The 16705-nt window shown below is 42.2% G+C and overlaps 1 protein-coding gene across 1 annotated transcript; it reads right to left on the minus strand.

Moving 5' to 3' along the window:
• Positions 1–221: 221 nt before the first annotated feature.
• MTHFD2 (methylenetetrahydrofolate dehydrogenase (NADP+ dependent) 2, methenyltetrahydrofolate cyclohydrolase) lies at positions 222–13133 on the minus strand. The gene is made up of 8 exons (XM_059405808.1): positions 12988–13133; positions 7767–7951; positions 5892–6014; positions 5327–5479; positions 4758–4865; positions 3262–3354; positions 2789–2914; positions 222–1415 (listed from the first exon to the last, which is right to left on the minus strand). The coding sequence occupies exons 1-8, from the start codon at positions 13086–13088 to the stop codon at positions 1252–1254; spliced, it is 1053 nt and encodes a 350-aa protein (XP_059261791.1). The 5' UTR covers positions 13089–13133; the 3' UTR covers positions 222–1251.
• Positions 13134–16705: the final 3572 nt, after the last annotated feature.

The raw sequence follows: 16705 nt of genomic DNA on the forward strand, positions 1-16705 counted from the left end.
AATCTTGCAGATTAAGCTCCCAGCTTGGCACAACCTGGTGGGACATCAGACTGAAAGGACTAGACTGGTTTCTCCACAACATTTTGTTTAAGGCATAGGATTAGGGGCTACCAAATATAGGAATACTGACATCTGTTATATCCAACCAGAAAGATTAACTATGATTAGGTCAAAACTAGAACAGAGGCGGGAAGATACAGTATTTTGCAGAACTCATTCCACACCAGTCAGAAGTGTTTTATTTAAAAAAAAAAAAAAAAAAAAAAAGGCAAAACAAACAAAAACCCCTTTTAATCAGAAAGTCTGATTAAATTCAATATGAACTCAAGTTCTCAAAAACCCATTGGGGAAAGCCAACAGGTACATCAGAGAAAAAGCAGGCAGCTGCTAACAAGTCTTTGGTGGAAAAGTAAGTTGCATACTTAAACAGGCTGCCCTAATCCTAATGATTATCAAGCCCAAGTTTTGTTTTTCAAAAATAGGTTTCAAGATATCCCGAGGAAACCAGTACAGACACCCCCAAGAGTACAAAGATGTAACAGTGAATTTTAAGGATAGAGGAAAAGCCAAATACGACAACACACAAATAATCTATAAAATAAGTCTTTAAACCTTAGAGGAACATGGGAAAGCCTCATGAATAAACACACATAGGACGAGGACTGACAGCACGTGGAACTACCCTAAATATTTTCCCAATGACTAAGCCACGGAATGACAACTCAGGACACCATTCACATGTAGTTTTACATACTATAGGTATGTAAATTACAGTAATGTTTTTTCTACTCAATTATCATTTCTTCCTTTTGACTTTTTCCCTAATTTTCTCTAGCAACATTTTTCCTTTGGTTTGACTAGTTGAACTCAAAAGGTTTAGAACCTAAAGTGAGTATCAACTCTTATTGGAATAGCACTTGGGAAATGCAATCCTAGAAAAGGCAAATTTTAACTGAAGTGGCCTGACAAATTAAGCACCCGATCTTACTGGGGCGATGTCCTCCCCGTTTGTCACCAGGTGAAGTGCTTCTCTTGGCCGGCTCAGACGACCTAGCCGGAGGCCGGCTTGCTCCGTGGTGAGGTACGGCAGAGCCACACACACACAGACGCCCACCCAGTTCAGCTTTCAATAAATACAAAGCATCATTTTAAACCATTTCAGTAAAATAAATAAAAAATATTGCATTTCTATTGGCCTGTTTTGCCTCTTGGACTGGCTTGGAGTGATGTTTGTGACAGAAGATGCAACAGTTAACTAGTTGCTACTCCACGCTCCTTGGGCTTCAATACTTCCTGATCTTCAAGCCTCAGCACCTTCTTTGCAGCAATAATGGTATTCTTCATCAGCATTGCCACAGTCATGGGACCAACACCCCCTGGGACTGGAGTGATGTAACCAGCTTTCTTTCTGACTCCTACATAGAAACAAGACGGATATGCTCTGCCTTAATTTTGGCAAAGGAAATGTATGCATCTTAACGTACCATGGAAGAAGCATCCAAAGAAAAACCAAGAATATACATAAGCACCTTCGTAAGCCTCAAACTCATTAAAAAATAAGTCATATCTATATCACTTAGGAGAAAAGGCTTTCGAATATACTAAAAAAAAGAACATTCATGTAATAAGAGTTGTTCAATGAATATTTATACATCTAAATGACCTATAATTTACCATCCAAACTTTTCCTTCATATTAAATCAGTTTAGGGGGCGCCTGGGTGGCTCAGTGGGTTAAAGCCTCTGCCTTCGGCTCAGGTCATGATCTCAGGGTCCTGGGATGGAGCCCCGCATTAGGCTCTCTGCTCAGCAGGAGCCTGCTTCCCTCTCACTCTCTCTGTCTGCCTCTCTGCCTACTTGTGATCTCTGTCAAATAAATTAAATCAGTTTAGAAAGAAAAACCTCAAGGAGTTAACTATATGTGAGATATAACTATAATTATTATATTATTAATATTAACACATTACCAATTAATACCTACCTACATCATTTTCTTACTTTTACTCTCTTATTTGCTATTATTTGACTATATTTATTTAACTATACTGTTTGCCCAAGCACCAAAGCAAAGTAATTTTCTGGAAAGTGAGAAGTAAGATTTTTTCTAACCTAATCTTAAAGGAAAAATACTTAGATACTTAGGCTTGCGTCTGGTTGCTTTATTAGAAATAGAAAACTAGAAATAGGTTAACCCACCTAAAATTGAGGTAAACATGATAGCTTAAGAACTGAAAGGAGAAACCTACTAGTATATTTCAAAATCCAGGAATGTGGCTCTTTCCTGGATCATTTTTAACATGCCAGGTCTGTGATCTCTCCCCTCAATGTGAAAACGATAAATCTGTAACACCTTCTAGGAGACTCAGTGGTTTCAGAAAGTCAATTCATTAAATTTTCAGACTTGTTGAAAGTGATGAAGTCACTTGAATTATGAAGTAACCTTAAGAAAAGAGTAAACACCTCCCTGAAAAGTTTATACCTGGTCCCCATAATTTTATGATATAAACAACTAAAGTGGTCCTAGAATGATTGTAAATTAAGTTTCTCTTAATTCACGTGGATTACATTTTGAATTACCACAGTAATTGTTTTTTTTTTCTTTTAAGTAATTTCTACCCCCAATATGGGGCTCAAACTCACAACCCTGAGATCAAGAGACACATGCTCCACCAACTGAGCCACCCAGGTGCTCCAAGAGTAACGTAAGTTAAAAGTAAATGATCTGTCCTAAATGTCCATTAAAGGTACTATTTACTGATTTTATATTTTAAGAAAATTATATCATTTACCTTCAAAATCCACATCTCCAACTAACTTGGGTTTAGCAGTGATGGGATCTTGAACTCTATTTATTCCCACATCGATGACTGCAGCTCCCTCCTTGATCATATCTGCTGTGATCAGATTTGGAATGCCTGCAAACCAGAGAGGAATGATCACTAGGAAGATTCTACTTATCAGAGGCTTACTAATTAGCTTGTTTGATGAAAACCTGTAAAAACCATTAGCCAAGGAACCATTGAAACTTCATACAGTAAACAGACATATTCAGAGGTTTTGAAGTAACATTCACCCATCAGGTCAAGACTGGAAAGCCAGAAACCGACACCGCACACACGGTTCTCGCCCCATCTTTATGGGCCGCATACAGTACCACGGCTAGGAGAATGGCGAATAGGGTGGCAGGAAGGCAGGCAAATTCCAAGCAGTCGCTCTTCACCCGTCTGAGGTGAGGCCTCCCCCGCCTCCCTGGGGCTCTTACCTGCAGCGGAAACCACGATGTCGGCAAGAACTGTATGTTTCTTCAGTTGCTCTTTGGGAGTGTGTCGATGAGATATTGTAACAGTGGCATCACCTAGGGATTAAAAAATACATGTCTTGATTTCTGAATCAAAACTGAAACTGGATTAGAACCAGGCAACCCATTTTAGAAATTCACCATCCCTGAAAAAGTAACTGACTTAATTCATGTACCATATATTCTGGACAGCTAAGTACCAGTTACTTTTCAGCAATTAATACCATTTCTTTTTTTTTTTTTTTAATTTAAGTTCAATCAATTAACATAGAGTGTATTATTAGTTTCAGAAGTAGAGTTCAGTGATTTATCACATACATATAACACCCAGTGCTCATTACAAGTGGCCATCATCCAATTACACCCCCCATCCCCCTGCCCCCCCCACCTCCTTTCCAACAACCTTCCGTTTGTTCTCTATAGTCAAGAAGTCTTTCATGGTTTGTGTGCCTCTCTGATTTCATCTTATTTTATTTTTCCCTCCCGTCCCCTAGGATCCTGTTTTGTCTCTTAAATTCCACATGACTAAAATCTTATGATAAATGTCTTTCTCTGACTTATTTCACTTAGCATAATACCTTCTAGTTCCATCCACATGATTGCAAACAGTAAGATCTTTTTTTTTTTTTTTTTGATGGCTGAATAATAGTTCATTATATATATGTCACCTCTTCTTTACCCATTCATCTGTCAATGGACATTTGGGCTCTTTCCATAGTTTGGCTATTGTGGACATTGGGGTGCAAGTGCCCCTTCAGATCACTATGTTTGTAACCTTTGGGTAAATACCCAGTTTCTTATAACTTTATCCCCTCATCCTAACTCTACCCTTCGGAATCATTTAAAATTAAATTTATCTATTCCTTATCCTATTCAATAGTCTTACATGAATTTTACCTTTCCTAAGCAAAATAGCACTAGAATTATTCAAGGTTTAAAAAAATAAGTGTACTGAAAGGTATCTAAAAATACCTAGTTTTGCCATTATTTCTGAAATAATCATGTAAGGTCATGATAATCACATGTGATAACTGATTTCTGAGCTTTTTTCTCAGACAAATCATCAGAACCTGAGATAATAACATTTTATAGTCTTATCAAGTCAATCCTTTGTAATGGTCTAAGATATTTTTCTATCAAATGATACAGGATGGGCTACTATGAACTGTTTCTTAGTTCCAACTATCAAAGCCACAACTGAAAATATCTAATTGCCTACAACCATGCTTACACTCAAAACTCAAATATATTCGAGGCATGTCCATTTCCGTACTAGTTCCTAATAAATGAATATAAATAAAGTTTCAGGTGACAGGAGTTCAGCTTCTCCTACAAAGATTACTCCCCAAATATCTGCTAACAAAATTACAGCAAATACAAAGTTTAACAAACACAGGGCACCTTCTGAAGGTTCCCATATAAACGAGCAGGGAACACTCTTCTGAAGGCCATTTCCTTACCTCCAGGGCGTTCGTGTGCCCCATCTGTGTGCAGCAGCATTGCAATGGGCATTCCAACATTTTTTGACCTCCCAGCCACAACCACATTCTTCCCTAGGGTTGGAATGCCTATGAAGAAATATATATATTTACATGAAAAGAGTGCTAGACTATGTTAGAAGGAGCACCAAAGAAGGCAGACAGAGGGCCTAGGACATGAATCTGACCATGATAAGCAAGGGAGTTACTAAGCTTCATCAGTCAAGGAGGTCCCATCACTTGCTACACATCCTAAAGGCTAAAAGAACATGAGGAAAAGGACCCTGGAAGCTACAAAATATTACATGAGTGTGCATTATCAACGCAAAGAAACCTTATGTTTCCTTTACAGAGGCTTCTGGATTAAATAGCAACAAAGTCAACACAGGCAAACAGTCAAAACAGGCAACTGCAGGGAGAGGCGGGCTTCAGGGGCAGGACTGGAGGACGTGTGGCCCAAGTATCCACTCTGCGACTGTAGGCACTGCTACCAGTGGCGAGTACTGGTTTCATGATACTAACACAGACATACAACTATGGGATATACCTACCAGTTCGCTTAATTATTTCCCAGACACCCCATGGTGTAGCCGGTAACATGGAGTACTGGTCCAGACACATTCGCCCTACGTTAATTACGTGAAAGCCATCCACATCCTTGTCTGGGGAAACAGCGTTGCAGATTTTCCGCTCGTCGATGTGCTCTGAAACAGAGAGCAGAGCAGCAGCCTGAAGTCACTGTCACATAGTTTGCACCGCCTGCTGGTTAGCTTAGCTGGTTTATCACGCAAACCTGTTCCTATTCCATGACTTGCCTCCGTGATTGACTTCTTCATCTGCACAGAAGGAATACATACCCAGCAAAGCCAAATGCCAATATCAAAGGCAGGATCCCCTTCTACAGCTGCTTCCCTCTGCTGCCATTTTGTATCAAGATCTCAACCCCGAGTCAAGAAAGAATTGGTATTCTGTGTAGGTCTGTGCATACCTAATAATATTCACTCTCCTGAGTTTACCTCCCCTTTAAGACAAACCCATAAGAGGCCAGGTATATAAAGTAGCTAAGTATCCTCTACTCCTCAGAAATCATTCTAAGTGATAGAGTCCAAAACTCACCTGGAAGAGGCAGCTGAACAAGGAGACCATCTACATCATCATCGTTATTTAGTTTATTGATTAAATTCAACAGTTCTTCCTCTGAAACTGAAGCTGGTTTCACAATTGTCTCACTGTTGATTCCTATGATAAAATTCCAAGGTTAAAAAAGAAATCTCGGGGCGCCTGGGTGGCTAAGTGGGTTAAGCCTCTGCCTTCGGCTCAGGTCATGATCCCAGGATCTTGGGATCGAGCCCCGCATCGGGTTCTCTGCTCAGCAGGGAGCCTGCTTATCCCCCCCCCCCAGCTCTCTCTGCCTACTTGTGATCTCTGTCTGTCAAATAAATAAATAATAAAAATCTAAAAAGAAAAGAAAAGAAAAAAGAAATCTGAGCATTTAATGAGCAATGCTATGCTGCCTGCCATGGTACTGTAACACAGAGGTTATCACACCCAACGCTGGTAGCTAAAGAGCCTGGATCAGTTCTCAAAGCACCTAGAAAAGTAACTTCACAAATATACACAATAGAGAACGTTGGCTTGACAATTAGCTACATTTTTCTACACTGTCCTCATGAACCTCAATTTAGACAAGGAGACTGAGGCTCAGCAAAATTGAAACACAAGCCACATAGTGATGAAGGCGGTCCTTCCAGTTCTGGAGTCCATGTTCTTTCCACTGCACTGTGCTTCCTCCCAGTGCCTTAAAAAGCCACAGCTTGCCATTTTCAAAGGTTCTAAAGCTTTTTCAAAGGGCAGGAGGCCTCAATCCTCAGTGATACCAAGGACTCATGGTCTGGTCAATGGCGTAGTCACCCCAGTGGTTTCACAGCCTTTCTGAAGGGAAGGGCATCTAGGACTCATACCACCAACCCACAGAGGAGCAGGAAAAGGCAGAGCCAAGCCCACCTACCCCAGGTCTACCATCATATAGTCTATGGTATAGCAAGACCTCAAACACGAACCTCCCATCACCTAGAACCTCAGTTTCTGCATTCCAAACTCTAACCACTGCATGATTTTTTTAAAGATGTATTTTTATTTATTTTAAAGACAGAGCATACAAGCAGGGGGAGGGGCAGAGGGGGAGAGAGAGAAAATCCTCAAGTCAACTCCCTGCTGAGTGTAGAGCCTGATGTGGGGCTCAATCCCAGGACCCTAAGACCATGCCCTGAGCTGAAATCAAGAGTCAGCTGCTTAACCAACTGAGCCACTTAGTTGCCCACCTCTGCACGATTTAATTGGCTTTGGACCCCGTTGGTAAAGAAGCCGAAAGCTATTTCCTAGAAGTCAGAGTCATTTCCTTCAAACCTAGGTGTTCTAGGCCATATCACTGAGACCTCTTCACCAAATCTCAAACACCTCAGCCAGACTCTCATTACTACTCAAGGAAAGCAAATGTAAACCATGTTCAAGGTCACTTATCCAATATTAAGACTAAAGACAGAATTTAGCTTATATTCCAGAAGACACCACGTGTACCAACCACTCCCATTCTAGTCTATAAGCCTCCCCAGGCGATAGGCCTGATTTCTTTTTTTTTTTTTTAAGATTTTATTTATTTATTTGGCAGACAAAGATCACAAGTAGGCAGAGAGGCAGGCAGAGAAAGAGGAGGAAAGCAGGCTCCCCACTGAGCAGAGAACCCAATATGGGGCTCAATCCCAGGACCCCAAGATCATGACCTGAGCCAAAGGCAGATAGATACCTAACCCACTGAGCCACCCAGGTGCCCCAGGCCTGATTTCTTTATGACCACATTCTGCATACAGTTCAATGCCATTAGCCTCCTGTGCTTGAGCCTTCTAATTAGAAGAAAAGAATCACAACTGCCAATGGAGTTTGTCTCAGATAAGCTGCAATCTGACAGCAGTCAGGTCTGCGAGTGACACATACCCACTTCTGCAGCTGCCCGGGTCTTGTTGAGGACGTAGGAATGACTTGCAGGATTCTCGCCCACCAGCACCACGCTCAGGTGTGGCCGCTTGTTGCCCGACGCCACCCATTCTTCCACCTCCTGCCGCACTTCCTGCTTGATCTGCTGGGCAAGTTTCCTTCCAGAGATGACGACAGCTTCATTTCTGCAAAAGGCAACCACAGTCACACCACCAAAAAGCTTACATTTTTGTGAAAAGTAAAGATTGGACTACCAAAAAAAAAAAGTTATTAAATACCCCAAACTTAAAGAGTAGATTAAAATGCATGGTGCCTAAACTGACTGTCAACGGAAATCTGAAGGGCAGTTTCAAAGTGGTTAATCTGTGTCCAGCTGCAGGTTTAAGAAGATAAAGTTGACTAAAACAGTTACTATCATTACCCTGAAGCGTGGAGAAGGTGAATGCCAGCTAGTACTTGGCAAAGCGGGCTCTCCCATCCAGCCATCTGACTCCAGAATCCAGGCTCTCACCGCTATACCATCCTGCCCCCTGATCACTGACACATTGATAGGACCCCCCCAAAAAAGGTTTTCCATTGTTTTAATTTGCATTGTTTTATTTGACTTGTCACCACTATGAGGTTGGTGTTTCCTATGTGCTTATATACAATTTTGTAGTTTGTGTTTTGCCTGTGTTATTAGCATCCAGCCATATATTTCGAACCATTTCCCAGTTATATCAATTGGCTTTTAATTTCTATGATGCTTCTAAATATATAAATTATGTTATGCAATTAAAACCAACAGACTATGTTCTGGAAGGTCAGACCTCAAAATTACCATTGCTCCCCATAGCCCTCCTGGAGAAGACATTCCCAGTAAGAAGAAGGAGGTTCCATTCCATGGGTGGCAGTGTGCTCTACCCCAGGACCCCAGTGACCCGCCCACATCTGACAGACCAGGAGTGAGTATCTGCCACTAGGACAATTTCTAGGCTGGCCAGAGGTCCAGCTGATGTATAAGTTCAGTGCCAAAGGGGCAGTGGTAGTTAACCAGACTGGGAAGAGCTTCTCCCTGAAACATATTCACACACTAGAACCATAGAGGACCTGCTGGTGGGAGGAGCGGGAGACAGACTCAGATAAGAGTCTTTCTCAGAAAAAAGTAGAGACAGAGCAGTGACACCCAAAGTAGGACAGAGCAAGAGATAAGGAAACTGCTACTGATGAGGCAACGAGAAAACTCAGGGTCTAGAAGAACCTTCAGTTCCCAAAACCATGTTCTGATCTCTGAAAGACCACTTCTTCCCCATAAGGATTGTTTATGCAGCTCTTCCTGGGTTCTAATGTAGAACATTCCTGGTTTTCTTATTTCCATATATGTCCTTATAATAAAGTTCCCAGTACTTAATGTAGGATGAGCATCTGCTCCTTAAGCATAAAAGTCTCAGCGGAAATGTCTTTCCCTTTCGTTTTCTTTCTGTCCCCCTTTCTTGAGGTTGAAGAATGCTTCAACCTCAAGACCAAGGAGACACACAATTATATGAAATATTGAAAAAATTTCCCCTTATAGAACATATTTAATTCTTAGGGATAACACCAAGATACTGGTTATCTTGTATGGTCAGATATGATTCATTCTTTTCATTTTTTTTTAAGATTTTATTTTCAAGTAATCGCTACGCTCAACATGGGGCTTGAACTTACAACCCTGTGATCAGCAGCTGGATGCTCCTCCTACTGAGCCGGCCAGGTGCCCCAGGTATGATTCATTCTTAAGACCACTGTTAATTAAAATGGAATTTTAAAGCTTCAACAGCATTTAAACCTTCCATGCTTCCTCTCCATTAAGAGTAAATACCTACTTTGAACCAGATTGAAATGTCTTGGATATAAAGCAGTAATTTTATACCTAAACTTTATATTAATTTGTATTTGTTTCTTGGGGATATTAAAAAGATAAAATTTTATAGCAAACAGTACATTTACCCAAATTTTGTGTAATGAAAGCAGCAGAGCATAAAATATATACTAGCATTTCACATATACCCATGGTATATTAAGGAACTGAAAACATGTTAACATTCGCAAATCTATTTTAGAACTAGAGTTGAAGACTTCATTCAAAGGGCTTTGGACACACACACCTCTGGAACACTCCTGGGGAATAGTCCCAGTCCAGAAACATATTCCCAACCTGGAACGCTGCCAAATGAAAGATTACTTTAAAAGAGCTTACGACAGTGATTTATATTCAATAAAATAACATATATAAAGTGCAAGGCATATATATTCAATAAAAATTAATTTCTTACTCTCTTCCTTTGGTTAGATTTAAACACACAACACATATTCTTAATATATATATTTTAATATATATTTACTTACTCATAAAGATATGTGTGTAAACATATACACATATATAAATATTCAATAAAGTCTTAAATTGCATTTCCTTAAAAAGTTCCTTTCGAGGGAGCACCTGGGTGCCTCAGTCAGTTAAGCATCAGCCTTCAGCTCAGGTCTTGATCTCAGGATTGTGTGCTAGGGCCCTGTCAGGCTCCACCCTTGTCTCTCTTCCTCTGCTCCTCCCCCACCTCTCCCTCCCTCTCTCAAATAAATAAATTAAAAAAAAAAAAAAAAAACTGAAAGCAATGAACTTAGACAAAATGGTAGAAGCACATTTGGGTTAAGAATGATCTACTACAGTTAAGAACACAGGGCTCTGGAAGAACCCAGTGTTCCAAGTCCCAAAGGCAGGTTCTGGATGTTATGCCAATTAGGTTTAAAAAAAAAAGTCAAAGAGCAACAAGAACCAAAAATAAAGCAACAACACAATGAGTATCTTCTGTAATATCAGCTGTTTTAGCCCTCCTCTGCACATACAACTCTGCAAAATCTGAAACACAGTCCTGCCAGAGAGTCATTACCTAATTTCCCATCATCTCTTCTGCCAAAGGGCAGATAAAGTAACTGCTACTCCAAAAGAAACAGAAGCTCAGCTCAGTCCCACAGGGAATCCAAAATGTATTAACTATATTAGCTTACACTTATGTAGGAATTAGATGCTTTTCACAGATGTGTTTAATAATTCATTAAGATGACAAATGAGAATAAAATGAGTGAACAAACTAGAAAAAAGTCACAAGGACTGTTCAAGTAAAAATCAGAATTAAAATCCAACTCAGTAGCATTTTTGCCTTCCTAATTCAATAGCTTAGAGCACTGTAATTTTCTTTTTTTTTTTTTTTTTTTTTTTTAAGATTTTTTTTTTTTTTTTTACAGAGAGAGATCACAAGTAGGCAGAGAGGCAGGCAGAGAGAGAGAGAGGAGGAAGCAGGCTCCTGCTGAGCAGAGAGCCCGATGCGGGACTCGATCCCAGGACCCTGAGATCATGACCTGAGCCGAAGGCAGCGGCTTAACCCACTGAGCCACCCAGGCGCCCAGAGCACTGTAATTTTCCATAAAAACAATGATCAGGTCCATTTTACAATTCATGGTCAAGTTATACTGGAAAAGAGTTTGGTTATCTACTAATTAATTACACACAAAGAAGGATGGAACTAACATCTATTAAACATTAGGTATTTTGCTAAGAGTTTTACATGCATTACTCTCATTAACCTTGGGATTATTATAATAATTCATATACAGAGGAGAAAGGACAGTAGAAACAAGATTCAAACACCAACCTCTGCCTCCAGCCTCCAAAGTCCATTTTTCCCTATACCCTAGCCTACTATAGTACTCTCTCCAACCATGAGTTTATGTTCCTGAAACCCTCCTCCCTCAAAAGGAATACATGCATACTCATAAAAGATACTACTGTTTTACAATTACTAGGCAGCAGTGATCAAAGCAATAAAAGGGAACCATAAATACTACAGTATTGCCTTCAGAGATGTGGCAGCCTACTCGTTCATTCAGAAACGTTAGTGAAAGGAGGGCATCTGTTACTGGAGAGTGAACGAACTGGTCCAGTTTTCTAGATGATGAGTTAGAAGATCTTTACAAATGTCTTCAATCATGAAAGCCACAGGCACACAAGGCCAGAACTCAGGAAGGGAGCAAGGGCGAGAACAGACAGCAGTAATGAGGGATGGGGCTGTAAAGGCAGGTCAGGGTCAGAACAAGGAAAGCCCAGAAGGTCCCGCATTAATCCGCATTCTGTGCTACGACAGCACCTTGGCAATGTTTCCAACATTTTTTTTTTTTTTTTACACTGAGTAGAAAGTACACACGGGTTCTGCCCCTTGACAGGTGAGTTCCACTAGGAAAGAAGACTTAAGATCATTTCTGAATTCACACAGCCTAGGGCAGTGCCTGGATGAAAGAAGGGGCTGCTGTTACAAGGCTTAGCTCGCTGGCAATGCAAAAACTCTAAAGATGGGCGAGAGCGCGCGCAGATTTAGGGAGACAAATCACGGGCCCCCAGAAGACTCTTCAACCTAGGTTTAAGAATCGAAGTTTGAGGTCTAAAAAGATCAAGAAAAACCTATCACCTCTCTAAGAAAATGCAAGCAGAGAGCTCTTTCTCTCCTCCTCTCCGGAATTGTCCCTTACTCAGCCTGGCAATGAGTAGTTCCGGGTGGACCGCATCAAAGCCCTGGTGACCGCAGCACATTTATTATCCTGGGAGGGTAAGGGGCAGCTTGAAGAACTGCAGGAGCCACATCCACCTCCCGAAGGAGGAGGGAAGAGCGGGTACCCGGCGAGCAAGCCGGCTCTGGGATTTCATCAGACTGCACCAACCGGGTCCGCCGCTAGGATCCCGACGCGCACGGAACGCTACTCATTCAGAGCCCTTCACCACGCGCCCCAAAGCGTATCCTCAGCTTGGCCAAGCGGCTCGGCAACACCGCCAAGGGCGGCCCGCGGGTTCTGGCCGGTAACCTCCGCACTGTCCCACGTAGTAAATCCGGGAGCGCCAGAGCCCGCCTGCGCCTTTGCTCCGCACTGTGGGCCCCGTCCCGCCCACGGACTGGCCCCGAGAGAGGGCGACGCCCCGGGGCTGCGGAGACCGGTTCCCTCCGAAAGGCGGGCTCCGGGCATCAGCCCACTCCATGGAGCGAGCGCTCAGGTCGCAGACTGCGGCCGCGCTTGGCTGCCACGTCGCCCCGTCACCGCCCGGGACAGAGATGCTCAGCAGAACGTCCCTCGGCGCCCCTCCGGAGCCCGGGCGGCACCCCACCCTCTCTTCCCCTCGGCTTTCAGCGCTGACCCAGCTCCCGGACCCCCTTACCGAACTACCGAGAGGTGGAAGGGGCGATGACGGAGACGGCAGCTCTGCGCGGGCCGGAGCAGCCGGATGGCCAACGTGGACACGACGGAAACAGCAGCCATGACCCGCCCCGAGTCCCGCGCCAGGAGAGAAGCGCGCGCGCGGGTCGCGCAGTTATACTGCGGCCGCGTGGCAGGCCCCGCCTCCCGCCCGCACCCATTGGCCCCTTCCTAGGAAAGCCCTGCTTGTGATTGGAGCAAGAAGAGCCAGCGGCAGGCCCCGGAAGGCTCGAAAGCCGCCGTAGCCTGTAGAGATTGGCGGAAGAAGGCAAGCCCCTGCGGGACGCCGCGGCTGTCACGGAAGCCTGGCGGGCCCGAGTGAGAGTTGGTTCATTCATTGCTTGAACGCGCCTACTGTGTGCCAGGCAGCGTAAAAAGTGGATAAAAAGACAAGCAGATAGAAGAATGATGGAGTTAGAGAGAAACCATTTGGCAAAATCATAGGAAAAACGGATCACCGTGGATGTCAAAACAACTGGATGAGGAACAGGGTATGTTCTTACCGGGCTGCCAGATCTTGCAAGTAAAAATACAAGACACTCAATTAAATTTGAATTTTAGAGAAATAATTTAGGAGGAGGCGTCATACTTGTATTAGGGTAGTATTCGATGGTCATCTGCGATTAAAATTAAACTGTATTTTATCTGGCTACTCTTTTTGCCTAGTGTCAAAGTATCTCTCCCACAAAATACTTATTAATAGTAAAGGGAGAGAAATTGTAAATTTACAATAGGGAAGCCTGAAAGTCATGACCTTAAATGAGTGATCAAAGTTAACACCACCAGTAATGGAAAAAACGCGCATTATCATGAAGAGGACACATCACTTCATAACTCTTCACAAGTCTGAAAATTGAAAAAAAATTTTTCCTAAACCATTAAGTTCCCTAAAAACTATTAAAAATTTTTCACTTACACACTGAGAAGAGAGAACACAGACCTGGAATATTAAAACGGCCTAGGAAAAAACCATAGTCCTGAAATTTTTTGGAAGATACTAGTGGATCTTAATCTAATCACAAGGAAATATCAGACAAGCCCAAACAGAATTATTTTACAAGACAAGCAGCCTGTAATCTTTGAAAAATGTCAAAGCCATGAAAAACAAAGCATGAGGAACTGTTCTAGATTTAGAGAAGTCTCAACATGACAAATGTAATGTGTGATTTGGAACCAAAAAAATTTATCTTTCTTTCTCTTTATTTCATTTTTCTTTTTCCTTTCTCTTTGCTGTAAAGGATATTACGGGGCAATTGGCAAAATATTAGTAAAGTCTTTAGATCAGCTAATAGCATGGTATCAGTGTTAATTTCTTGCTTTACCTAGCCATATTGTGGTTACATAAAAGAATGTACTTGCCTTTAGAAATAAAGAGACATCATGTCTTCAAATGGTTCAGAAAAGAAATCTATATATATTAAAACATAGCATAATATAATACAGTTGACCTTTGAATAACAGGGGGGTTAGGAGTGCACACCTCCACATAGTAAAAAATCCTCATATCGCTTTTGACTCCCCAGAAACTTCACTTATAATACCCTACTGTTGACCAAAAGCCTTACTGATAATATAAACACTCAATTAGCATGTATTTTATGCTGTATGTATATTATATCCATATAGTTTTTTTACAATAAAGTAAGCTACAGAGGGATGCCTGGGTGGCTCAGTCAGGTAAGCATCTGACTTCGGCTCAGGTCAGGATCCCAGGGTCCTGGGATGGAGCCTAAACTGGGCTCCCTGCTCAGCAGAAAGTCTGCTCCTCCCTCTGCTCCTCACCCCACTCATGTGCTCTCTCTCAAATAAGTGGATAAAATCTTTAAAAAGAAAAAGGAGGAGGAGGAGAAAGAAAAAGAGAAAGAAAGAAAGAAAAAAAGAAAAAAAAAAGTAAGGGACACCTGGGTGACTCAGTTGGTTAGCATCTGCCTTTGGCTCAGGTCATGTTTCCCGGGTCCTGGGATTGAGCCCCACATCAGGCTCCTTGCTCATGGGGAGCCTGCTTCTCCCTCTGCCTCTGCCTGCCACTCTGCCTGCTTGTGCTCTTTCTCTCTCTCTCTCTGACAAATAAATGAATAAAACCTTAAAAAAAAAAAAAAGGTAAGCTTGAGAAAAGAAAATGTTATCAAGAAAATCAAGGAAGAGAAAAATACATTTCTAGTACTGTACTGTATTTTTATTGAAAAAATTCTACATGGTATACCCAAGCAATTCAAATCCATGTGGATCAAGGGTAACCTGTATAAATATCAGTTTGTTAAGGGTATCATAACAGAATATCACAGCCGGGGTAGCTTAAATAACAGAAACTTATTTTGTCCCAGTTCTAGAAGCGGTAAGTCCATGATCAAAGTGTTGTCAGGGCTTTTCCTCTTTTGAGGCCTCTCTCCTTGCCTTGCCTTGCCTTGCCTGCCTTCTCACTGGCCTCACATGGCCTTTTCGCTATGGCAGTACACCTCTGTTGTCTCTCTCTGAATAATTTAATTGCCTCTTGTTATGAGGACCCCAGTCAGACTGGATATGGAGCTGCCCTAACCACCTCATTTTAACTTCGTTATGTTTTTAAAGGCTCTATTTCCAAATACAGTCACATTCTAAGGTATTGGGATTCAACAAATTAATTTGGGGAAAGGCACAATGCAGTCCATAACAATGGATTTACATAAAGAGAAGCTGATAGACCATATGCAAATGTAACATATCAACAACTAGGAACTGGGTGAAGATCATTCCAGCTTTCTGTGAATTTATCCTGTAGCCTTCCTATGGGTCTGAAATTATTTCAAAATTAAAAAAGAAAAAGACCAGTGAGGCACCTGGGTGGCTTAGTCAGTGAAGCAGCCGACTCAGTTTTGGCTCAGGTCATGATCTCAGGGTCTGACTCTGTGCTCAGTGGGGAGTCGGCTTCAGGATTCTCCCTCTGCCCCTCCTCCCACTTGCTCACACTCCTCCCCTCCCAATAAATAAATAAATCTTAAAAAAAAAAAAAAAAAAAAAGAACAAGTGAAAAAAGAAAAAAACCAATAAGAGTTCTACCCTCATGGTGCTTGGGGATTAGGCAGCATATGGTGAACAAGAAAGTAAGAAAAAAAAAATGTGGTACTGAGAACCTTCAAGATATCAGATGGGAATAAATGGTATCGTGGAAGGATATAAAAACATCAAGTAAAATGCAAACTTCAACTGACAGGATTTCTAGCTCAGTGGGATGGAAGACAAATCTTGTTAGTTGAATGGATAAGTGATAGAGGTATGCTGAGAGGGCCCCTGGAGCTTAGCGGAGGGCCCTAACTCATGGCAAATTCCTACCAGAATTGCCTCTATGGCTGCAGTGAAAGTGTGGGTGGGGAGAAAGAAGCCGAGGAATATGTCCAGCCTTCCTGGCAGGGCCTTCGACAGGGAAAAGGAGCCCTGGAGGTTCACGGGCAGTACATTTAAGCTGGGAGGGGGGCACCTGGGTGGTTCAGTCGGTTAAGCATCTGACTCGGTTTCAGCTCAGGTCGTGATCTCAGGAGTAGTGGGATCAAACCCAGAGTGGGGCTTGACACTCAGCAGGGAGTCTTGCTCTCTCTCTCTTTCTCAAAAATAAATAAATAAAAAATTTTTAAAAAGGGCGCCTGGGTGGCTCAGTGGGTTGGGCCTCTCTGCCTTCGGCTTGGGTCATGGTCCCAGGGTCCTGG

Source organism: Mustela nigripes, chromosome 7 (genome assembly GCF_022355385.1).
Source record: "Mustela nigripes isolate SB6536 chromosome 7, MUSNIG.SB6536, whole genome shotgun sequence".
Classification (NCBI taxonomy): Eukaryota; Metazoa; Chordata; class Mammalia; order Carnivora; family Mustelidae; genus Mustela; species Mustela nigripes.